The sequence below is a fragment of the Ammospiza caudacuta genome, chromosome 5 (genome assembly GCF_027887145.1).
Source record: "Ammospiza caudacuta isolate bAmmCau1 chromosome 5, bAmmCau1.pri, whole genome shotgun sequence".
Classification (NCBI taxonomy): domain Eukaryota; kingdom Metazoa; phylum Chordata; class Aves; order Passeriformes; family Passerellidae; genus Ammospiza; species Ammospiza caudacuta.
Window position 1 is genome coordinate 25,587,379 of NC_080597.1, and position 22,746 is coordinate 25,610,124.

Below are 22,746 nucleotides of genomic sequence, written 5' to 3' on the forward strand. Positions count from 1 at the left end.
TATATCTTTCCCTGACTATTTCAAAAAGCTCACAGAAATACTTATGTTTATGAAACAACAAATTTTCAACTAAAAACAAGGCTATATTTTGAAACTTATTTCTTTTAAAGCATCTTCTAAAGTGAAAAAAACAGCTCATACACTGGACACTGGCTATTTGGTGATTATTCTAAGGATAATTTTCAGGAAAATAAAGCTGGACACTCATTCCAGTCAATGCTAGGAAGAGGGATACAGAGTTGTAGAACTGCATCTTCAGAAGCAAAGCTTCACTCAATATACTGAAAAAATTAAAGCCTTTTCCCTACTTTTCTGAAATCTGAGTTCATGGACAAAATAGTCTTGATTGTGTCTTTGGCAGGTCAGAAATGATATGCTTAGAAACAGAACCTGTAATGGTTAGACACTGCTGTGTACAAAAAGGGAAATGTTGAATATATGGGTTTACATCTGCATGAAAATGTAGGTATTTCTCCTTTTGTTTAGAATATTGTATTACTTTTTCAAAGGACACTGCTTTTAAAATTAATATCTCAAAATCTATAGAATGCCTTTAATTTGGATTGCATCTACTTAAAATGACAATTTCTCTCCAATTTGTTCTCAAACCTGCTTTTCTCCAAGGCTTAAATCCCATTCTGAATATGGGGTAAAATTTTTACCCATCCACTTTCAGCACACCTTTCAAACTTTTGCTTTTTTGGCCTTGTGTTGATGAAATGATTTTGTATCTTTTTGTCTTTCCTTCGTGTCATGCTGACTGAACACCTGAATTTTATACTCATGTATAAAGAAGAAATACTGATCAAATACCTCAAAATGTGTCCATAAAATTTCCTTTAAATAAAAAAATGTAATTAATCCTGGCTGTGTCTTTTTTCTCTTTTCACAAACAGGACAGCTCTGGTTGCAGGAGTAGAGAAGTAATAACTTCTCAGGAAAAATATGGAGAAAATGAAAAGGGATTAAATATTAACTTCCACCTATAAAAATAAACTTTTCATCTAGATTTTAAAATTTAGCTAAGGAGCAGGTTTGTGTTTTGGCCATCTAATAAAAATTATTTGGTATAAAAATACTCTGCTGCTTTCTAGAAGACTATTCTTAACATTTGTACACTTTAAGCTCCTGTGTCCATGGGAGTCACAGATGTTGTTCTTACTCTTTACACGGGAGCCTCCTCCATTTTATAATGATTATTTTGTTTCCCCAAGGGCTGTTACTTTTGCAGAGGCTGTTTGCCATACTCAAAAATTGAGATTTAGTTACCTGGACAGTTCAGATCCAGAGCCAATGCACTAATTTCCAGCTGTGCAGTATTTGTATTTCTTACCCAAGAAAGAAGAGGACAGCAAGGTAGGGGTCCAAATGTCTGATTGAGTTCCACTGTTCCTTGGCTTTTCTTCTTTCCTTTGTGTTTCTCTGGCAAGAAATTCACCCTGTCTCTCTCTTTGACTCAGTTTTGAGATTTCTGGAAATGTGGCATTGCTGCTGGTAATTCTGTAAGCCTGAACTGCATTTGTCCCTCAAAGCAGAGATTAGATCTTGGTTATCTATAAAAAACATACGCCCCCTCAGAGTACCAGAGGCAAATTCTGTGAAACTTCTTTGGAAAGCACTCTGAAGATAAAAAGCATCTTCAGATATAATGACAATAAATGATATAATGACAATAAATAGCCAAATCAAACCAAACCATTAAAAATAAAAATTGCCAGAGTGACCATTACTTCCTGGGCAGGACACATCAAATAAGGCCACAGATGAATTTTTAGGTCAGATTCCTATCACAGTGGTCTGACCCTGACTGATAAATATCCAGGAGCCTCAGTCCTCTGATTCTCAAACCTCAGAGATGGTGCACTGTGCCACCTTCTCGTGAGCATTTGGCTGGAGAAGGGGACTAAGGGGTGACTCTTCCCCTTTTCATCTCTCAGGTGGAATGTTCCTCAGTGTGGAGTGGAAATTATCCCACCCTGGGCCTGTGCTTGGCCATCACTGCTTTAGGCTGTCTAGCTACTTTTTTTTTTACTATATATCTTTAACAGTTCTGGAGATGTCATTAAAATACCTCCCAATCCAACCTCAATGCTGAAGATGCAAAAAACCAGAATGCCATATGTATTTTAATTTACTTTTATAAAATAAAATTAATTTCTGGATGAAAAGGAAATTCTTTCTGTAGGAAAAATCTGTCACAGGTGGAACCCCTCTCTTGAGGAAAGTTGTATGATTTTATTTCTCACAGTTCCTGTTGTTACTCAAACCTCTTGCACAATTTTAGCACAAGCAAATAAAAACCAAGATTTCCTAAATATTGGTGCTTTTGTCCAGGCATCAGCAAAGGTTTAAAGTGAATGCCACACTTCAAAATGCCACATTTCCCAGCTTTATTAAGCTGTTTCTGTCTAGACAAAGGGTTTTTCAAAGCTCCTAAAGTGTATCATTATCAGACTTTAAAGCAGAGAATGATCCAACTTGTCATCATGAAAATTAAAGCTTTAATAAAAATGGTGACCAGAAGAATTCTCTCCACGTGAGACAATTACTATTTACAAGAAAGGTGAATGCTGCTGTCTGTAGGCAACCATGCTATAGTTTTATCCAACCCTTGCACACCAAAAGCATCCACTTTAATCTTTCTATCAAATCTGGAAAAAACAGACATCTGAAGTCTTCTCTCTGCTGCCATTAAATTACAAATCCATTTGCTTCTTGATATTATCAGCATTTGAAAGATGTGTTATCCTGGCCATGGCATTGCTTTTAATCCTCTAATAGCTGTTTAGCTGATTTCTTTATAAAAGCTCATTCACAATCCTTTCATGTTATATTACCCAGTGTCAATAATGTGGCCAAGGAAAACCAGAAGGCACTATAGAAAAGTCATATTCAGACAGTAAAGCAATCAGGGCCGATTTATCTTACTGGAACAAATGAGCAGGGAATGTCCACACACACACACACACAGAGTATCTTCAAAAACATTTGTCTCCAGCATACTTAGGCAGGAGGCAAAACAAGATCCAAAATATTTTGAAGAGAGACTCTGAAGAGGTACCAATAGGAGAGCCCTGCTGAAGTAAGCTGAGGTAAGTGCAATAGCTGAGTAAGGTTTTAGTAAACCTCTCCAAAACAGTCTACACAAATACAACTCCAGCAGGTGCTTCTCACTAGTAACCCCCATTCTCCATCGCCTGAAGGTGTGCTTGTAAGTAAAAATCCACTGTGAATTCTCACTCATGTATTTCCCACATGATCCTTACACAATTCTTTTCTACCTTATTGTGACTATGTCCACTTACAGAGCAGTGGAAAGGTTCTTCAAGTTGCCTTTGCTGAGAGAACAAGTTAGAGGAGTGAAAACACCCTTGAAAATTTTGGAGACCCCCTCAGCTCACTTCTTATAGGGCTGGAGATAGAGGTGTCAAAGATATGAAATTCCTACATGGTCCATGAGCACTGGGAACACCAGTAGATCCTGCCCCACTGGAAAACATCACCAGACTGCCCCTGTAATGCTTTACCAGGAGCTGTTTGCATGGGTTTCTTGTTCCCTGTGTGAGTGGATGCACCCAGGGCTCCTGTGCTTGTAGATAAACCTGCCCTTGCAAGTTACCCAGCTCTGGTATTGCAGAGTTGGCAGCTATTCTATTCTATTCTATTCTATTCTATTCTATTCTATTCTATTCTATTCTATTCTATTCTATTCTATTCTATCCTATCCTATCCTATGCTATCCTATGCTATCCTATGCTATCCTATTCCCTTATATTACAGTTACAGTGAGGGTGGCAGGGACAAATAAATCTCTCTACCAGGCTGTCATGACAACAATGCCGCTGGCATCCTCCTTGCTATGAGTGTTCCACTGCTGACTAATGCAGACCACTGCTGGAGCCAGGCAAAAAGCCATGAAAAGCCCTGCCCTGTTCCCCTGTTTCCTCCCTCAGCCCCCAGCCCTGGCAGTTTGCCCCCAACACACCTGGGCGATGCTGCAGCCCTGGTTCACAGGGGCAATGCCCCATTGCAGGCAGTGGTGCAGATCCTGAAGGCCTTGTTAGGACAGCTTAAAGCTCTCAGCATGACAAGCAGTACAAATGCAAGGAATTTGTCTCTGTTTATGCAGTGTGCTCCATAGCTTTGCATTTTGCAGCACCATGAAAGCTTTAAAATTTCCATTTACATTAACAAGCCCATAAAGCATAAGGTTATTAAGTGGTGTTTATATTATCCTGAGAAGCTCATTCAGTTACCAGCTGGTTCAATTTTTACTAAAAGCAAGTTTCATGAGGGTGCTGAGCTGGAGCTGCATGTGTTGGGGGAACTTGCTTTGAAAAGACAGAACAGCAGCAATGCCACCACCATGAAACAGCTGAATTGCTCTGTGCTACAAGTGGTCAGTGCCTTCAGAGGTGAATGAAATTAGTTGGCTCTGTGATTGAAAAACATGTTGCATTTTTAAACATTTTTAAATTTACTTTTGACAAAACTCTTTGAGCATTGGTTAGTTTCTGCAAACTTTACTGGAATTTCACTGTCACTGTCTTAAGGAGCACTTTTACAGTCTCAGGATTATTTTTTTCCTAAGAACAAAGTCTAGTGGGGTCTCTGGCCAGACATTCAATGGCTGAAGCAGGGGGTAAGAAGAACCCCTGAGAAAGAACCTGAGAAAGCCACTGGTGAGTTTCCCACGTGGTTCTTGATTGCAAGAGATAAAGAGTGCAGCACTGAAGCCTGGCATGCAGGTGTAGGCACAGATCCGTGCGGGACAAACACCACAGAGCACCTAGGGGAGCAGGCACCAGGGGCTGGAGAGCAGGGGCTGGAGCGTGGGCAGGTGTCAGCTGGTACAACCTGGGACTCAGGTGTGACAATGGCAGCAGCAACCCCTGCCCAGCAATCATCAGGATGTGTGTTTTACTTTATACCTGAAGTTTTACAGGTAAGAAAAATATTATTCTGCCAATCTGTAAATGAGGTGGTTTTCAATTTGGAAGAATATAATGAGAAACAATGTAAAAATATATTTGTATTGAGTCATGCCCACAAAACAGAGGCAATTTTTGGGTTTATTTTTGTTTTCTGCAAGCATTCCCTTCTTTCAGCTAGCCCTAACTTTTAATGCTGGGAACGAAGTTCCCAAGTGTATGCTCAAATATTGACAGCAACTTCACTGCAACAATTAGGAAAGTGACTTAACAGATCTGAAGGCTTAAGGCTTCCACACCATGAAATGTGTGAATGGGAAATTCATTAGACTTACTTAAAATTTACTTGGAGAGTTTAAGAAAAGGCAGTTTGTAGGGCAGAGTAAAAAATGTTCAAAAGGTTTGAAGAGCTGTTGAGATTTCTGGAAGATCACGTGCTAATTTTTAATGAGACTCATTGGAATGGAGCTCTTTGGAAAATAGGTTTTATAGTGACATTTCCAGTGCTTCTTCATTTCAGCCACGTTTTAGATAAAAATATTACAACACAAATATTCCAAAGGAAACGTGTGCATATACCAGGCTGCCAGATAGAACTAGGAGTATATTCCACCTGGTTCATTATGGATGTAAGAAAACACTTCCATGCCTAAATTATATCCCTCTTTCCTGTTTTTTTTATCCTAAATTCAGTGGGACAAACTTACCTCCTCAAGAAAGACCTGGCAGCTCCCTCTGTGTCCTGAACCCTATCCAACTGATAATTAGACTTGTTTGAAATCGGGGAGCTGAGAAGTAGCCTCCAGCCACTCAACAAAGGCTCCTCCAGTGCTCGGAGCAGGCGGTGCCGACACTTCCTTCTCCTCGTCTGCCGCCTGCTGAAACACATTTGCAGGGTCTCCTGAAGCCTCTAAGGCTTTTCCAGAGATCTGGTGGAACCAGACCTGGTATCTCATGGAGTATCATCACATGCAGAGACAAAGAAACATCCCCACAGGCATAGTTAATGCAGTCAAACCTTAATGGCTTTTTTTCCTTCCCCCTCCAGTTGCAAATGTATAATTAATCTCAGTTCAAATTTACATGTTTGATCTATTTCCTTTAGGCTTCAGATGTCTTTGAAGGAAGGGGAAGAGCCTGTAATTTGATCTGAGGTGCCTGGGATAGGCTCAGTGTTTACATGGACAGACCTGCATGCCCAGAGCTGGTCAGGCATGGAGAGCTCCCAGCTTGCAGCCCTGGGGCAGCAGGGCAGTGGCTGAGGTGCTTCCAGCTGGGTTGCAGGAGCCCCTTCACCCCAAAAAAACATTTCCCCAGGGCACCCATGAGCAGTGAGGACACCCACAGCCAGGAGACAGGAACCTCCTGTGGACAAGAGCCAGAGCAGGAGCCGCCCCTCCCCTGAACAGACCCTCTGAGCCCCCGCTCCCACAGCGTAACAGAAATGAAAGGGGTAGGGATGAAGGATGTTTCCACTTCAAACAGGGAAATTTCCATTTGAAGTGCTGTCTTGAGTCAAATCCTCCCCAGCAGCACTTTGTTCCCCTCACTCGTGTGTATCAATTTCTTCTGACAACAGTTTCATGGCTTCAGGATAAAAAAGCCCAACTCCACTGAATTATATTTTACACCTACAGACAGACCATGGAGATTAAAATTCCTTGGCTGAGTCACCGAAGATGGGACGGGGGGAGATGGGTCCACCAGGCACTGTGAAAGGTGGGTCGAACACAAACCACAGTGAACCCAGCCTTTCATCCCTGGTGGTGCCATGGAGCCTGGGGAGGGTGGTAGATGCAGGTGGCAAAGGCAGAGTGAGGGGACACTGTCATGAGAGGCCCTGCAGGCTGGGGAAATGGACTCTGGCACTGACTCAGGGCCCTTCACTTCTTATGGCATGACACTAAGGGCTAGTTCCCATGTAAACATGGCTAGCTTTAGAACAGAACAATTTCTGGTTGATCCATAAGGGTTTTGTTTGAAACCAAAGGTGGAGGCCTTTTAATTGTTTTCTTCCCTGACATGCAGCATTTTAATGTGATCTTTAGATTTTGAAGGTTTTTCAGGTAGGACTGTGAAGTGTGAAGGAAAATGAAACCCCGTGTGCTGACATCCATTGCTGAATGTTTCCTGACTGAAAGCATCCACCTAACACTGCCCCTTTCCCTGATCCACCCTGAGAGAGCAACCCGACGCTCTCTCAGCTTCTGCCCCTTAGCACACAAAGATGTCACATTGAGCATTTCACATGAGCACAGAGGAATTTAGGCACTCACTAACACTGAACTCCAGGTGAGAGTCTGGCTGAGTGGCTCTGTGTTCTAGCCAGAAGACAAGGAAAAAGTTATTCTAAATTTTGCTGTGACTACTTGAAACTCAGAACAGCTTACACTCTCTCCTACTTGCAGTTTAGATTGTGAGAGGAATGAACCCATCCCCTCCAGCTGCACTGAAGCCTCAGGAGAAGACAGCATATACTGAGCATGGGACAGCTGAGGACACGCTTCACAGAGAGGTACCACTGTGACCAGCAGCACTCATAGGTGCAAAAGGATCTGGTCCCTGAATCACAGACTCATATTTAAATAGCAAAGACAAATAAAAAGTGAGATTAAAGGAAGTAATTTTTATTCCCATTTGCAAATAGAGCACCAAGACATGGGAAGATGGAGTGACTTGGTACAGGCTGGAAAATCCATGATGGACTTGAATGTCTGAGCCTTAAGCTGAACTTTTCTTCCCAGGACCAGTCTGTGATGCAGGATTCACTTTCTGCCAGAGAAGCAGGGGGAAAGGAGACAGCAATGGGGCTTTTGGCTGCTATTGATAATCATCAAATTGTTGGAATTTCTGCCTGAGAGACAAGGAAAGGAATATTGGCACAAGCAGGGCTTTGTGTTTCTCTATCAAGATAAAACTTCCGCTCATCCACTGGCCATTAATTGAAGAGCTCATGGGGTCTGGCAGAAGAGCAGCCAGCAGGCTGCACATCTCCTGGACTTCCTAATGACACTTGTGAAGGCCAGCTCACCCCACAGCCCTGGAGTGAGGATAGGACAGGAGCTTAGCTGCTGGCACACCGCTCCTGCAGGCAGGGCTCTCCCTCCCTGCTCGCCCCTCTGCGGGCTGGCAGCTGCCCAGGGGCACTGCAGTGCCCCTGAGATCCCTTCCCTGGGGAGAGATGCTGTGCCCTGGAGGGCCCACTGGGGCTGCTGGGGTAGGAGAGCACCCAGCACTGCCTGCACCCACAGGCACCCTCCTGCCAGCACAGCCCCATGTCTCGGGCTGGGCAAAGGCTCCTGGATGGAGTTGTCTCCTGCTCTGCAGGGCTCAGTTCTTCCACCATGAAAGGGCTCCAGCCCTGCAGACATGCACAACTTGTGTCAGAAGATGGGCAAAGACCTTTCTGGGTAGATTCAAAATATACAGTTACTCAAAATAGTCAAAATGGAAAGAAAGGGCTTGTCATGGCTCTTTGTGTATCTGCCTGACAAAAACACTCCAATGAAAGGCAGAGAAAATCCCTTTAGCAACAGCTACAGTATAAATACCTTTGAGGGAAAGAATAATTGACAATGATACCTTTTCAGCCCTCATCCAAGGATTGGTTAAACATTTGGCAGGGAAACAGTAGAGGAACTCATCAGCCTACCTATGGTTTTAAAGGTTGATAACTTGTCTGTGAATGACACAAATTTAAAGCACCATAATAACAAGCGTTAGTCAAAAAAAAAAAAAAAACCAACCAGGTTTTTGGTTTGTTTGGTTTTAAGATTAAAAGCACAAACAGGTTATAATTCTTAAGAGCTGAGAGCTGGGTAACCAGGTGGTTTCTTGGAACAGGCTCCAATATACAAGGCTGACTCAAACACCTCAGCATGTGAGGGCAGCCTAGCCCCTGTGTGTCTTTTGCTAAGCTAGTAAATGTTAAATTAAGTGCTGGCAGATGATTCAACTTCCCTTTCCTGGTCATAATCTCTGCAATTAAGACTAGTGATTATTTTGGTTTCTGAATTTATATATACAACATGATCCAAAGCAGTCTTATGGGGTTTGGGAACAAGGGTGCACCAAGATGGGGATGTGCTGAGCACTATGAAAGCCAGCAGCAGCTCCTCAGGCAGGGGATGGTTGGCTGCCTGAGGAGACCAAGCTGCACATCTGCCATGGGAGACAGAGGGATTTCTGTGCCCTCTGCTCTCCCACCTCACGCATTGCTCACCATGACCCCCACCCTCCTGCTACATATTGCAAACAAAAACCCCACCAGAAACCACATAATTATTGGTGTTTGTGAGTGCCAGGAAGTTACCCTCTTCTTCCTCCCATGGTGCAGAGGACAAAGCACCTGTACCCAGTATCTCCCTGTCTGGGGACTGCAGAGCTCCTGCTTTTCCACTGTACACCTCCCACTGCCACCTTTCCAGTCAGAAAAACAAATCTAAAACAAATTTGTGGTGATCAAAACCATTTGGGCTAGGATAGGGCTCAGGAGAGCAAAGCGAATGCCAGGTACAGCAGGGCCAGCTGCTGCACTGAAGCTTTCCTGCAAGCAGGGAGCGTGCTGGCCCACGCTGCAGGAGGGACATGGCTCTGTCTCATCGCTCTGGGGCGGTGCAGGGAGAAGAGGCCAGTCAAGTGTGTTTATGTTTGAGAAGAACAAAGGAGAGTGGAGGAGAGTGGGGTGCCTGTGCCAGAGATGTTTCAGAGATCACTTGCTCCTCCTGGGCCAGAGCACCAGCCTGGGACCACCAGCGTAGGAGGAAGTGGTGTGTGCAGAGCTGCATTTCCAGCAGGCAAAGTCAGAGCAGAGGGAAGAGAAATCCCAGGAGACTTAGGATGGTGACAAATGTGATACCAGGTGATTAACATCAGACACCAGGCTCCCAACCCGTGAGGTGTGCGGTATGGTGCAAATACACCCCAGCAGCTTACCTGGCTGCGCTCAGGTTTCCCTTGGGAGAGGCTGAATTAAAAAAGTTAGGCACCTGGGGAACACAAAGTGTGACCAAGTCAAGGGAGGCCATCAGCTGCACCCCAGCAGTGAGTGCTGCCCCTTCCACCTGGCACTGCACCCCACAAACAGCACTCCCAGCTTGGGGTGCAATCCCAGGGCTTTCTGAGAGTCACCCAAGACAGTGCAGACAGTCTGTGCAAGCCAACAAACCTTCTGCTGCAGACCACAGATGAGTGAATCAGCTGAACTTGGGCAGGGAACAGCTGAGTGCCTGTGCAGCAGAAGTGTGCAGCAGTTCCAAGGGTAAATGTAGACCAGATCTCCTAACTGTGGTATCCCAGGGAAAAAAGGGCCTAGCACTCATTCACCAAGGCTTTTTCAGTCTCCTGGGGAGGAAAGAGCATCATCAACAGGTATTTTAGAGTTCTTAGTAATCCCCCATGGAAGCAGAGATGGTTCAATAATCACACTGGTTCTCTGGTGTTGCCAAAATGCTCCTGCAGATCCACCTGTATTTCAGCACATGAAATTAATACTGCATGCCTTCTCTACCTAACACCTCTTATATTTTTTTTTTTTTTTAATACAGAATAAAAAAAGTTGGTGGACAACCCTATTTGCAGAAAAAAAAGACAGACTTGAACTGGAAAAAAAATCCTGGTTCAAGCAAATAACTGGGAGACATCTTACATTTTCCCTTTCTTTTTTTAGGTGGTAAGGAAACCAGCACTTGACTTCATACAGCAAAATATATAACCAAAACTAACACCAGCTTTGTAAGAGGAAACCAGAACTGACAGCTCTTCCTGCAGTCTTGACTGCTAATGCATAAACATTGATGATCAGAGGTCATAAGGCATACATCCCATGCATATGACAGCACCTCCATGGTACTTATGATTTCTGCTTGTAAAAAACTTAAATTTGTCACTTAATGGTAACAGTAAGTAGAAGTTGGAAGAACTGTATTTGTGAAATGCTTATTTTTAAATGTGAATTTTTTTAAATGTTAAGTTTTTCCCCTTACATTCCACATCAAAGAAGCTGAAGTATTTATAGACAGAAACTTCTGCAAGGAACATAGACTTTTGCAGAAGATTTGAGACCAATTTTTCTTTCAATCACTGGAGGCTAATTCACATTTCTAGGTGAAAAGATTTTTGTTTTAAACTCAGCAAGTATGTCTCAGACCTCTGAAATGTCAATCTGAAGTGTTCCACTAAAGAAAGGAGGGGAAAACAAGAAACTGTAAGTTCAAACCCATAAGAACTCACAGCAGTGTGTATAAGTACATGTACTGCTTCTGAACCTGCACAAACACAGTATTTGAACCTAAAAAACCCCGTAAGAACAAAGGGATTACAACAGTGAAATGCCATTATGCCTTCTAAGATCCTGCACTTAAAGGGATGTTTCATCAAAAGGCACTGCAGTCCATCAATCACCATCTGCTCCCCTTACACGAGTCCTTGGCAGGCTCCCCTCTTGCTCTGGGGTGTTGTTTCCCTGCAGCCGCCCTCTTGTGCCGGCATCCAGCCTTGCAGGCAGCCGCCATCCCTGGCCGGGAGGTGGGCTCGGCAGGACAGGTAACAGCCAACACACTCCTGTCAAAACCGAGCTGGGAAAACAGCACTGCACTGCCCTTCCTTGTATCCTGCAAAAATCCTGCCATCTGCACATTCTCTGCAAGATCCATCATCTGAAGTCACAAAAGGCAGCGCGTTTCAAGCTTGTATGTGGCTAAAATGTCTGTTGGCTGCTTTCAAGTACACAGAATAAACATGACACAGACACACTGCCACATCCATCTTCCCATTTTATTGTAATCCCCCAAAATGATCCAGTGAGGATGGTCAACTTCCCCTCCAGCCTTGGTTAATGAATGTAAAAGAAACACTCTAAGTCCCACTGCATTGGGCCTGACCCCAAAATTGGGCTCCATTGAATCAGAGCTGTGGGACACAGTGAGCAGCATTACCCAACCCAACTTTCACATGCTCAGAGCTTCTTAAAATGTTAGATTAGCACATCCCTAATTTAAGTCACAACCTTTACTAGGCAAAAAAACCTCTCAAGGCAACATACTCAGTTCTACTCAGATTTTCCAAAAACCTGTGGAATGCCTACTTGTCCTGAGTCAAATTCACCAGGTGCTGTGTTAAATGGGAGAGGCTGGGGTAAGACAGTGTCTCCAGCTTAGCTAGCCCATCTCAACCTGAGCAGGAGACTAGTCCCAACTCCAGATTTCTTACCCAATTACCAGAACACATGCAGCAGTACAGACTATGCATCTCCCTGCCCACAAGTGCAACACCTTGTCTATCAGAGTACTTCCACATGTAGAAAGAGCTCCAGGCACTCAGGTGGGGTGACAGCAGCTCTGGTTCATACACCACCTTCAATGATGGAGGTGGTCTTGCAGCACAGCACTTAGTGACAACTCAGGCAAGTCTGAAGTCCTGCCTGAGCAGGGAAATGGAGGAAGGACTGCATATAAAAACCAAGACTTACGTATTTCTTTGCCCCGTCCTCACAGGAAAACAATGCCATATAACAAGGAGGAGGGGCATTAATTATGGCTAGGAGTGGTAAAAATAGGTGTATCCTCAGCTGTTGTGTTTCCAGAACAGGAATGTGATATTTGAGCATCCTACAGAGCCCAAAAAGTGTGGGAAGATGATAACTCTAGTCAGTTTTGTGTAAGGCCTGGAGACATGGGTGCCTTGTTGGCTCCTAGCCTTTTATAACAGCAATAGGTCTCAGTTTAATGGCTTTCTTGCTGATGCCAGCTTCATGGCAGGTGTTAACCACATCAGTCACGTTCTTGTAAGACTCTGGTGCCTGGAGGGGGGGAAAAAAAAGAAAAGACAAAACTATAAACAACTGATAGTCACAGGAAATCAGGCGTAGAAATCCACTCTTCACAAAAATAACCATGTCAATGAAGAGTGTAGAAGCAGGTGCAGGTGAACATATTGAGAATCTGTCCACCTGATGTATCTAAGAAATCTGTAAGACACTTAGCTTTCCAAATAAGCTGTCATCATATTTCAGATAAAATATTAGCTATTTTAATCCAGTTTTTCAGATAATGAGTGCCCCAGCATGTTAGAATTGCAAGCCTCATTATCTAGTAGGAAGTGACTCCAACTTGTTCTTTACAGGTCGCCTTTAAGTTTTATCTTCACTGCTCCTTAGTGACAGCAGTCAAGGTTTAACTCTAGAGTTTCCCCCTCTGGCCCCTATTCTGACAAGGAAGCTGCTCTTGAATACAGACTTTAATGTTATCAATATGTTCATATAACACCAACACCCAGAAAAGCATAGTGTCAAATGATTAACACTTTTATGAGTGAGGTTGTGAACAGAAAAGGCATGCTCACATTAATGCAGAGGAACACCCAAGTCATAATACTCAAAGTTCTCTGACCATTCAGAGTTCTCTTCTTGAGCAAATATAGGAGTTCATCTTAAAAGAGGATCTTTCAAGGTGCTACTAATCTACATGAAAGCTGCCGAGTAAGGTAAATTTAAGGCAGGGAGAACACCATTCAAGAAGAAAATCCATAAAACATAACTAGTTTTGTAGATGCTCACACAAAGACAGCAACTATCCCTATCACCAGGCAGAAGAGGAAAAAAATACCCCCAAAACCTGTCAATCAGGCATCTCGCCTTTTAGCATGCTTTTAGGATAGAGAACATTTCACATCATTTTCCAAAAAAATTGACAGCTCTATCAGAAATCACACGAGCTGCATATTTACAGTACTGGCAATTGCTTAGCACTGCAAAAAATCAGGTCAGGGAAGGTCATTCAGTCAGGGAGCAAGACCCCCCCTTTTCCTTCTAAGATAATGAAGTACTAAACTCACTTCTTCCATGACCAGTTTGGGAGAAGCAACACGGATGGCAATGCCCATGTCAGCCAGCTTGTCCAGTACGTCCTGGAAGTCCAAGTTACGTCGAGATTTGGCTCGAGACAGTGCACGACCCTAGGCAAACAGTTGTGTTAGTTCTACTTTTTGTAGCAGTTTGGAAAAACAAAACTCTTTCTTATCAAAAAAACCCATTATTGCTTTATAAGCAAACACAGAATGACTGAGAGCACAGACCACAGTAAATACGAAGACAGGAAATTAATTTGGCCTTCAGGTTGATAGTGGAACCCTGCAAAAAGTTAAAGATAGAATCTAAAATGTTAGGCTTTGTGCTTTCCCAGATCAACTGCACCTGCGTAAGCAGTATGATAAATTATGTAATTGTTAGATGTGATGATTGTTTAGTAATTAAATGTAATTATTATATAACCATAAGAAGAATAGTGAGAAACTATGTTGGAAATTCGGAGAGGAGCTAAATTTATGTATACAATAGAACAATAGAAGTTTAATAATTAACATGAAAGTTATGTAACGATAGAGTATAAAACATGATCATTTCGGATGTATGGTCGGAGTCAGATTTGGGTTGAATATACCCCGATTCCCAGAGCTCTTAATAAAAAGCACCGCATATAGTCCCCGTGATTATGTGTTTCTGAACACTAACAAGGTCACAGGCTCCTGCAAAATCACACCTCTGGTATGATGAGTAGGAAACTTTCATTTGTATAACACACTTGTCTGCAAGTATCATTTTTTACCCAAACCAAACAGTATTCAGGACTTGGAATTTACTGGAAGATGCTTCTCTTCCTCAATCATTGTCTCACACTATGAATAACAGGGGAGAAAACAACTTCTAACTACTGAGGAGTTATATATATAGACAGCCTCAGCCCAGTTAACCCCCTAGTTAGCTCAGAGGTATCAGAATTGCATAAAATAAGCTTATTCTCCACATCTTCATCCTAACATCTGCCTTATAAAGAGCAGTATCCCCTAGGTTTTCTGCAGAAGGAGTCACAACTACTCGGTAAGGGACCAAGACTTCTACCTTGCAGTTCTCCTGGGCAAGGACTACTGGCAAGGCTAATGTCTGCTTGTATGACCAACAGAGGAATCACACATTGGCTGACTCTTCAACAACTTTGTTCTCTGGGTCAAGTCTCATCCCAATGCCTCCCTGAAATAACTTCTTGACTTACAGCTCCATGGCAAGTAGTTCCAAAGGTCTCAGTCATGCCTTGCTCTGTGCCAGTGAGGACATAGCTGCAGGTGCCCATTGTGCCACCGATCAAAACAGGCTGTCCAGTCAGCTGTGGATGCAAAGCATTCATTCGTAAGAAAATGCTGAAAAATCTCATTCTTAATAAAAATCTGAGATGAACTGTGTCTCCAGAAAAGGAAGTCAGATTAACATTCCTTGAGAGCATCCCTGGCTGTCTCAGGTGCCTGGAATCAAAGCATTCTAGAAAACTAACTGCTCTGAAAGATGCAGACCAGTAGATCAAAAGCCTTGTGTCCAACAGACAGACAAGGCAAACCACTGAATCCTGAAGTCCATAAAGGACTTTCTTTCCTTTCATGTTCTTCCAACCATTTTGTGTCTGGAGCAGAAAGAGAAGCTCAGTGCCCCAAAGATCTAACACACACAGAAGCTGAATACTGCCATCCCACCAGGGTTCCAGTGCTGTTACCTTAAAAAATGAACTCACAGCATTTAGGTATCTGTTAGGAACCCTAAAATTGTCTGATTAATCCAGAATTCTTTATTTCCTTCTCCCAAAGCTAAACTTACTTGATAATCAACAGCAATAAGAGGATGGTGAGGGGGGAAGGCCCTGGTTGATCCCTTTCTGTGCACCAGCAGAGTCCGCTCCTTTCCATCCACTACATGCTGTTCCACTTTGGCAATGTTGTGAGACACATCATAGATAACGTGCATGTCAAGGTCATCTGGGGTTGTGTTGAACACTTTGGCAAAAGCCTAAAAAGAGAACAAGTCAGGATGTGAGACACAAGATCATCATAATTCAGCCACAGTGGAACTGAATACAACAGTGCTGAGAATGACAGAATTGGACTGCATAGATTGTTTCTCTGCCACTGCCAGCTTCCTGTTGTAATTCAGTCAGATATCAATTAGGCAAATTTGTGCAACTCTGAAAAGCTGGCTTTAGCAACGTAATTCCCCAATTTTAGCAACAAAACCCCCAGTTTTCTTATATCCTCTGTTTCCAGCTCAAGGTGTTTTCAAAAATACTGCTTAAGCAGCTTCTGCCAAGTACAACCTGGTGATGTTGAGAGGTTTTAGACAGATTGTCAGGACTACATCTTTGTGCAAGTCTCTCCGGAAAAAAACAGTTTAAGAAACACACAAATGAAATAAAGTTAAATAATGCAACTACTCTCTGTTCTCTATGTCTGGGATGAAGCAGGAAAAATATCTGCATCAGAGACAACTGTGATCCTACCTGTCGTGTTAGGAAAGTCATGGAAGAGCGGTTAACCCAGGCATAGTTGCCAGCAGCTGCCATTCCCTTTAGGTAATCCTGTCCCTCTGTAGAGGCAATCCTGGCACACGCCAGCTGCCGATCATTCACTATGATTTTGTCCCGTTTCATAGCTTTTTCCATAGCCACCAGTGCATCTGGAAAATAAACACAGTAAGTCTAAGTGACTTCTTATTTTGCTGCAATCTTTGAGATTAACAGGGTGTCTGTAATTTATATCCTAAAACTGAACTCATGTGTCAATGGTCAAGCCCAAGGCCATTTCTCAAACACAAACGCAAATCTGTGGCAGAACGTTATCAACTGTTTGCAAACAGATAACACCAGACCAGGCAATTCAGGATCCTCTCAGCAATTCACTGCAGGAAATGCTCTTTGGTGCTGGAGTTTGCCGTCAGTGACAAGACCATGCTGGGGAGTTTGCCTCACTCCAGGTAGCTACACCAGTCAGATCATACCTGTGGCAACCTGGTGGCCCAGCCCTCTGCTTCCACTGTGGATCATCACGCACACCTGCCCTTTGTGGTCAATGCCCATTTTCTTGGCAGCGTATTCGTTGTAAATCTCATCCACCACCTGGATCTCGGCGTAATGATTTCCAGCTCCCAGGGTCCCCAGCTGCCAATCACAACACACTGATCAGACAGGGAGCCTTTGGGAGCACAGGGGAGAGCTACAGCAACAGGCAATAGGGCAAATTGCTACAGCAAAGTTTTGGGTTTAGAAAAGGTTTTTTGGGAGAAAAATATTCCCATATAAACTGCAAGGAAGTAGAACTCAGTAGCATCACCACTTTCCTTTTTGCTCAAACTTGTAACTACCTGTGATGTTGGAACAAGACTGTGATTAAACACGAGGAGCAGGATCTACATACAGACTGTGCTGCCACTTTTTTCCAACTTACTTCGGCCTGGATGGGAAGAGTGTAGCGTATTGAAACTTCAGTTTGTACAGACAAAGCAGACAGGCTTATACTCAGTTATAACTCCACAAAGAAATTACAATATCTTGTTAATCACGTACTTAAAACTTTTCAGTAGATTATAACAAGTTATTCCATTTCCAAGCCAAATTTTTTCAACTATGTAACAGATGCAAGGCAAATGATGAAAATTGGGGACATAACATTATTTTGAGGTTAAAATGCTGTAATTTTGCACCACCCCAATTAATAAAAAATAATATCAATTAGACCAAGAATGTACAAGAAAGCTTTACAAATATGTCATTAGTATAGCCATCTCAAATTGTTCCACACAGAGTAGTGTGAAATATATATACAAATTAAATCACACTATATATAGAAATTAAATCCAACTCTTAAAATGTGATTCAGTTATGAGCTAGTTCCATTTATTATTGTATCTTTTCTTGCCCTGCTATTACTTGCTGAGCAAACATGGATGAAAGTTGAACACTAACTCGCCTATCTCTTAAAAACAAAATGCATCTGGATGTGGAAATGGCACCCAATATAACTTCCAGTACCAGATGTTAACAGATGAAAACCTGATGGCCCCAGAGACCTTGGATTAGCCCAGTATTATTCTTCTCTGTTTCAGCTTTGTCAAGCATTATTCAGAACTGACCTCACCATCTCACCTTTCCCCCTGCCCAGAAACACTAGACAGAGTTTGAAGAAAAGACACAGAGAACTACTTTCTAACATTTATATTTGAACCCTGGGAGCATGCACAGCCCCACTGAAAGATAACATTACCTGAGGCAGGCCCCTTTTCTTTGCCCTTGAAGAGACTTTGTTGGGGTCGGCCTGTAGCATTCTTCCATATTCCTCACAGTGCTCCTTGTCCTCTGCCCAGGCATAGCCCTCTCGGAGGGACCAGTCCACACCCATCTCCAGTGCCTCTTCCAAATCCCTGCAATTTCCAAACACCTACACATAAGATGACTATCCTTGGATATCCTCAAAACTCCACTGGATATGGCCTTGAGCAACTTGATGCCTTTTTTTGACAGACCTAACTTTAGATTTAGATCCTTCCTGCAAGGAATTGGGTGAGATGACCTCAAAAGATCCCATCCAACCTAAATTATTCTATTATGTTATGGTCAGCCCCCAGCTCTCCTAACAATATGTCCAGCTTCTTAATACTTCATGAAAGCTCTACAAATATATTAACTTTTGGTACATCATCACTTTTTCCTCTTTGCTGGGTGGAAATATCCTATTTTCTACCTATAATCCTCTCTTTCAAAAAAGGCCTTTATGTTCATGGAAGTTTTCAGAAGAAATGAGAACCCAGCAAGAACCTTTAAGGGGTTTAAATGGGGAAGGAAAGAGCTGACTGTGCATTGATGATGATATCAGTCCTGGTAAGGCACACATGCAGAAAGAACAGAAAGCAGTCTAGAATGACTTTTCCTTTCTTAAGTCTCTCACTGATGAATCTTGCGTCAAAACAAACAACAGAGATGTCCCCTCTAGTGATGTGTGCACAGTCATTCTCTTACTTGGCATTCATGGGGATGACACCTTTGGAGCCAACACCAACAGGAATGTGGTCAAACATAGCCTGGGCGAGCTGTTCTTTCACAGGCTGCACATCGCTTTCGTCCAAATTTGTCCGCAGCAAGCGGACACCACAGTTGATGTCAAAGCCGACACCACCTGCAAGAGCAGAAAAAGCCATGTCAGGGAGCACGTTCTGAAGGCTGCAATCTCACTCCTTTTCCCGTGACACAGTACTGAGGGAAAATAAGCAGAACTGTACTAAGTTTCATTTTAACAGATTTACATGAAGCCTCAGATTTCAAGACATAGCTGTATGATTGCCTACAGAGCTCTCCATTTACAAAGTTACTCCAGCAAGCTGACAAAGAGAAGTGGACACAATTATAAAACACACTGCCCATAGAAAGAAGAGAGAATGTTCCTGTTCCGCTGCCTAAGGTCAGAAGAAAAGTGACAGATCTTAGAATAGCTCCCTGATGTAAAATGCTCTTAAAGCAATACCTAAAAGTAAGTTCTTTTTTGAATCTTCACTGGAATAAATAATAAATAGTTATAAGAAGTAATAAATACTTATAAGGAATACTATACTTCAGTTCTTGATGTTTTGCTTAACTATTTATAATAATAAATTCTATAAGGCAATGCCAAATGTGAAAGATAATCATGCCAGTTTTGTTATGAAGGTTCTGCTATTACTAATGTTAGAGGGGAGATACCAAACTAAGAGACTTTGGGTCTCAGTCAATCAGGAACACTTGAACTGATTAAAGCAAAACTAAAAACGAGTATCATGTTTCATGACAACCACACAAGCTTCAGACTGTCAGTAACCAAAGATCTGGGTGTTTACTAAAAAGACAGACATACTGTAAAGTCATGTTTTAAGTGGAGAAATATCCTCAAAAGATGTTTTCAAACTACTCAAAGAAACTAGTCAGTTCTTTATCAATCTGGTGAAACAAGGTCAAAGACTTCAGAACGGAAGGACATCACAAGTCCAAGCTGCAACACAAGGGCAATTCTCCCTGTACTGTTTAGCTGTTCTCAGTGTAATGACCTGCTCCATAAAGAATAAACACTCTAAGTGCAAGAATTAAGCACCCCTTAACTTCCTGTAATTCTCATATTTTTTGCTTTGTTTCTGAATGTAAAGTCCTGCCATTTTGAAAAGTACTTTTATGCCATCCCAGATATTTCTCAGAGCAGGTCAAGCCAGTCATCCTTACCTGGTGAAACCACTGCTTCAGGATCACTCATATCAAAGGCAGCCATGTTGCCAATAGCAAATCCATAACCAGAATGGACATCTGGAAGGCCTATTGATCTCTGAAAGGCAATTTTAAAGCTTTATGAAACAATTCTTGCAGAGTAGCCTTGGTTGTACTATGCCTTGTGGCAGTGGTTGTCATATTTGCAAACAAATATACCAAAAAGAGAATGGATGTTCAGATGTAGGTAGAGTGAACACATCAACTCAGGTAAGGGTCTAATCTCCTGCACTTACAGAACAGTCAAAAAAAGCAGGGAGCAGATCTCTGAAGCAAACACCCTGTGACACCCAGAAAGTTACCAGAAATTTGAACTTTTCAGTATCTATTAAAGTGCTACCACACACTGAAGTGAAGAGTACTTTTGAATGGAATTCTGTGCTTCTTCTGCCTCTCCTTGACATCACAGAGAAATCCTTGGTTTGGAGAGAAAAAGTTAAGATCTGATGTAGATGATTGTAGCATCTCTTCTACAAACTACCAGCCAAAATTCCCACTTTAGAAGGTTGTTACTATTCTACCTTACTCTATTTTGGCCTGACCCCTAAGGCATTTAATAGCATGATGGTCTGCCTTTTACTGCATCCATAAATTTAAAACTTCTGCCAAAAGAGACAATTTAAAAAAATGTGTTATTTGTTACTTATTAATATATGCAACATTGAATGTGAAAAGGATAATTTCCACATTGTACTCTGCACTTCTTGAAAAGAGTCACAGGTAAGCATTTTCCTCCTGCATCATTATGTGATGCTTTGCTTCCAAAAAGGCACAGGATGAGGGAAGTCAGTGTTGAGTGCATGTGAAGGGTCACTACTCACATGAGGACAGTAACAATAGTACAGATAATGGTACCACTTCCTGCTCTCTCCACACTTCTCCATGTATTCCAGAGCAGAGGCAATTCAAAACCAACAAGCAGTTAGTATGAACAGCAGGAAAAGGTGGCTCAAGAAACTGAAACAGCATGAAAACCTCTATGTCAAAAGACAAGCAATGAAGTAAGTGGCTGCTTCTCTCTCTGATACTTCAGTTTTGCAGCCTGCCCTTGCAAGCACTCCTTCCTCAGACTTGGGTTCCTAACACACAAACTGCCTTGAGAACAACTTTGATCCATAGCTCTTCTCGTGAAAGAGTTTCCATTTGGAATGCAATAATCTCAGGCTAATGGGAACAGAAAAAGAGCAGATTTTTCAAAGCAGGTACTCACGTGAACAATGCCAGGCAATGCAGCCACATTCCCAATCTGTTTCATAGCAGGCAGAAAGCCACCCGCACCTGAAAAAGATTTTTTAAAAAAAGTAATCTGATAATTTACCATGATAATCACAATGAAACACTTTCTAAAGAGGCTGTTTAAAACACTGACAAAAAAGAAGTCAGCCACCAGCAAGACTTCTAACCTGGTATAAAGAGCCTGGCATTGTACACAATCTGCAGTTTCATTAAATTATTTCACTGAAGACCAACTTCTGCTGTTTGTACCCATAGTGCGGGGTCTGTGCTAACAACAGCAGCGTGCTGCCCCAGCCCAGCTGGCGGCTGGGATCCAGCCCTGCGCTCCAGCCCCACAGCGAGCAGCCCCAGGCAGCATCCCCCGGTGAACTCTGAGAGCGGCATTCAGGGGACACTCCGAGCAGCGGCAGCGCTGGCACAGCCCGCCACAGCGGCATTCAGGGGACACTCCGAGCAGCGGCAGCGCTGGCACAGCCCGCCACAGCGGCATTCAGGGGACACTCCGAGCAGCGGCAGCGCTGGCACAGCCCGCCACAGCGGCCGCGGCCCGCGCACGGCGGGAGAGCGCGCTCCCGTCCGCCGCCTCTCCGCGCCCGGCGCCGGGCCTGCCCGCTGCACTCTGCAGCTCGCAGAGCGACGTGCGGGGACACAGGACTAGAGGACAGCTTTAAGTTGTGCCGGGAGAGACTGAGCTTGGACATTAGGAGGAATGTTTTCGCGGAAAGACTGATTACACGTAAGGAGGTAGCGGAGTCACCGTCCCTGGAAGCGTTCAAGGAAAGGATGGACGGAGCACTCAGTGCCACGGTCTAGTTGGTATGGTGCTGCTCGGTCACACGTTGCACTCGATGATCTTAGAGATCTTTTCCAAACCGACTGATTCTATGTTACCCCCGGGGTCAGGGGGTCCGCTCCCCGCCGGACCCACCTCCGCCGCGGCAGGCATTGCGCAGCTCCTCGAACATCAGCTTCTCCAGCGGGTCGTTCACGTAGAAAACGCCCTCCACCTGCGGGGAGAGCCGTCAGCCGTCCGGGCCGCCCCGAGCCCGACTCCGCGCCCCTTCCCCGACCCCCACCCCGGGCACCCAGGCCCCGTCCCACGCACACGCATGTTCGGCACGAAGCCCTTCTTGATCCGCCAGCAGTTCTTGTCGATCTTGTCCAGGTACTGCAGCTCATCGTTGTAGCTGCGGCTCATGGCGGCGGCGCTCCCGGTCGGCGGATCCCGATTGCAGCGCCGGCCGGCGGCAGGAACTGACGCGGGCCCGCTGCAGCAGCGGACAGGAGCCGCCGAGGCTCAAACCTCCTCCCTCAGCCCTGCCTCCTCCGTCCGTCCGTCCGTTTGCCCCTCGCCCGTGCCGCCCCCAGCGAAGCCCATGCTGGGCCCGTCTCCCTCGATGCTGGGGCAGCCCGCGGCAGGCACCGGGTACCCGGGGCCCGGGTGTGAGAGGCAGCGCAGGGGGCTGGGCTGTACCTGGCTGCCT

General features: G+C 43.8%; 1 protein-coding gene across 1 annotated transcript; it reads right to left on the bottom strand.

The window, feature by feature from the left end:
* Positions 1 to 11,687: 11,687 nt before the first annotated feature.
* RTCB (RNA 2',3'-cyclic phosphate and 5'-OH ligase) lies at positions 11,688 to 22,518 on the bottom strand. Its single transcript, XM_058805278.1, has 12 exons — positions 22,368 to 22,518; positions 22,191 to 22,269; positions 21,237 to 21,304; positions 19,985 to 20,084; positions 18,758 to 18,914; positions 18,006 to 18,162; positions 16,744 to 16,903; positions 16,247 to 16,422; positions 15,571 to 15,759; positions 14,978 to 15,088; positions 13,764 to 13,883; positions 11,688 to 12,729 (listed from the first exon to the last, which is right to left on the bottom strand). Exons 1-12 carry the CDS (start codon positions 22,458 to 22,460, stop codon positions 12,622 to 12,624), a joined length of 1,518 nt encoding a protein of 505 aa, XP_058661261.1. The 5' UTR covers positions 22,461 to 22,518; the 3' UTR covers positions 11,688 to 12,621.
* Positions 22,519 to 22,746: the final 228 nt, after the last annotated feature.

Excerpts from the sequence above, each read along its gene's own strand:
- RTCB (XM_058805278.1), bottom strand. The coding sequence starts at position 22,460 with ATGAGCCGCAGCTACAACGATGAGCTGCAGTACCTGGACAAGATCGAC. Across the intron at positions 21,305-22,190 it reads CAATGCCTGCCGCGGCGGAG|GTGCGGGTGGCTTTCTGCCT; the intron begins GTGGGTCCGGCG and ends AATCTTTTTCAG. Across the intron at positions 16,904-18,005 it reads AGAAAAGGGGCCTGCCTCAG|CTGGGGACCCTGGGAGCTGG; the intron begins GTAATGTTATCT and ends TGTGATTGGCAG.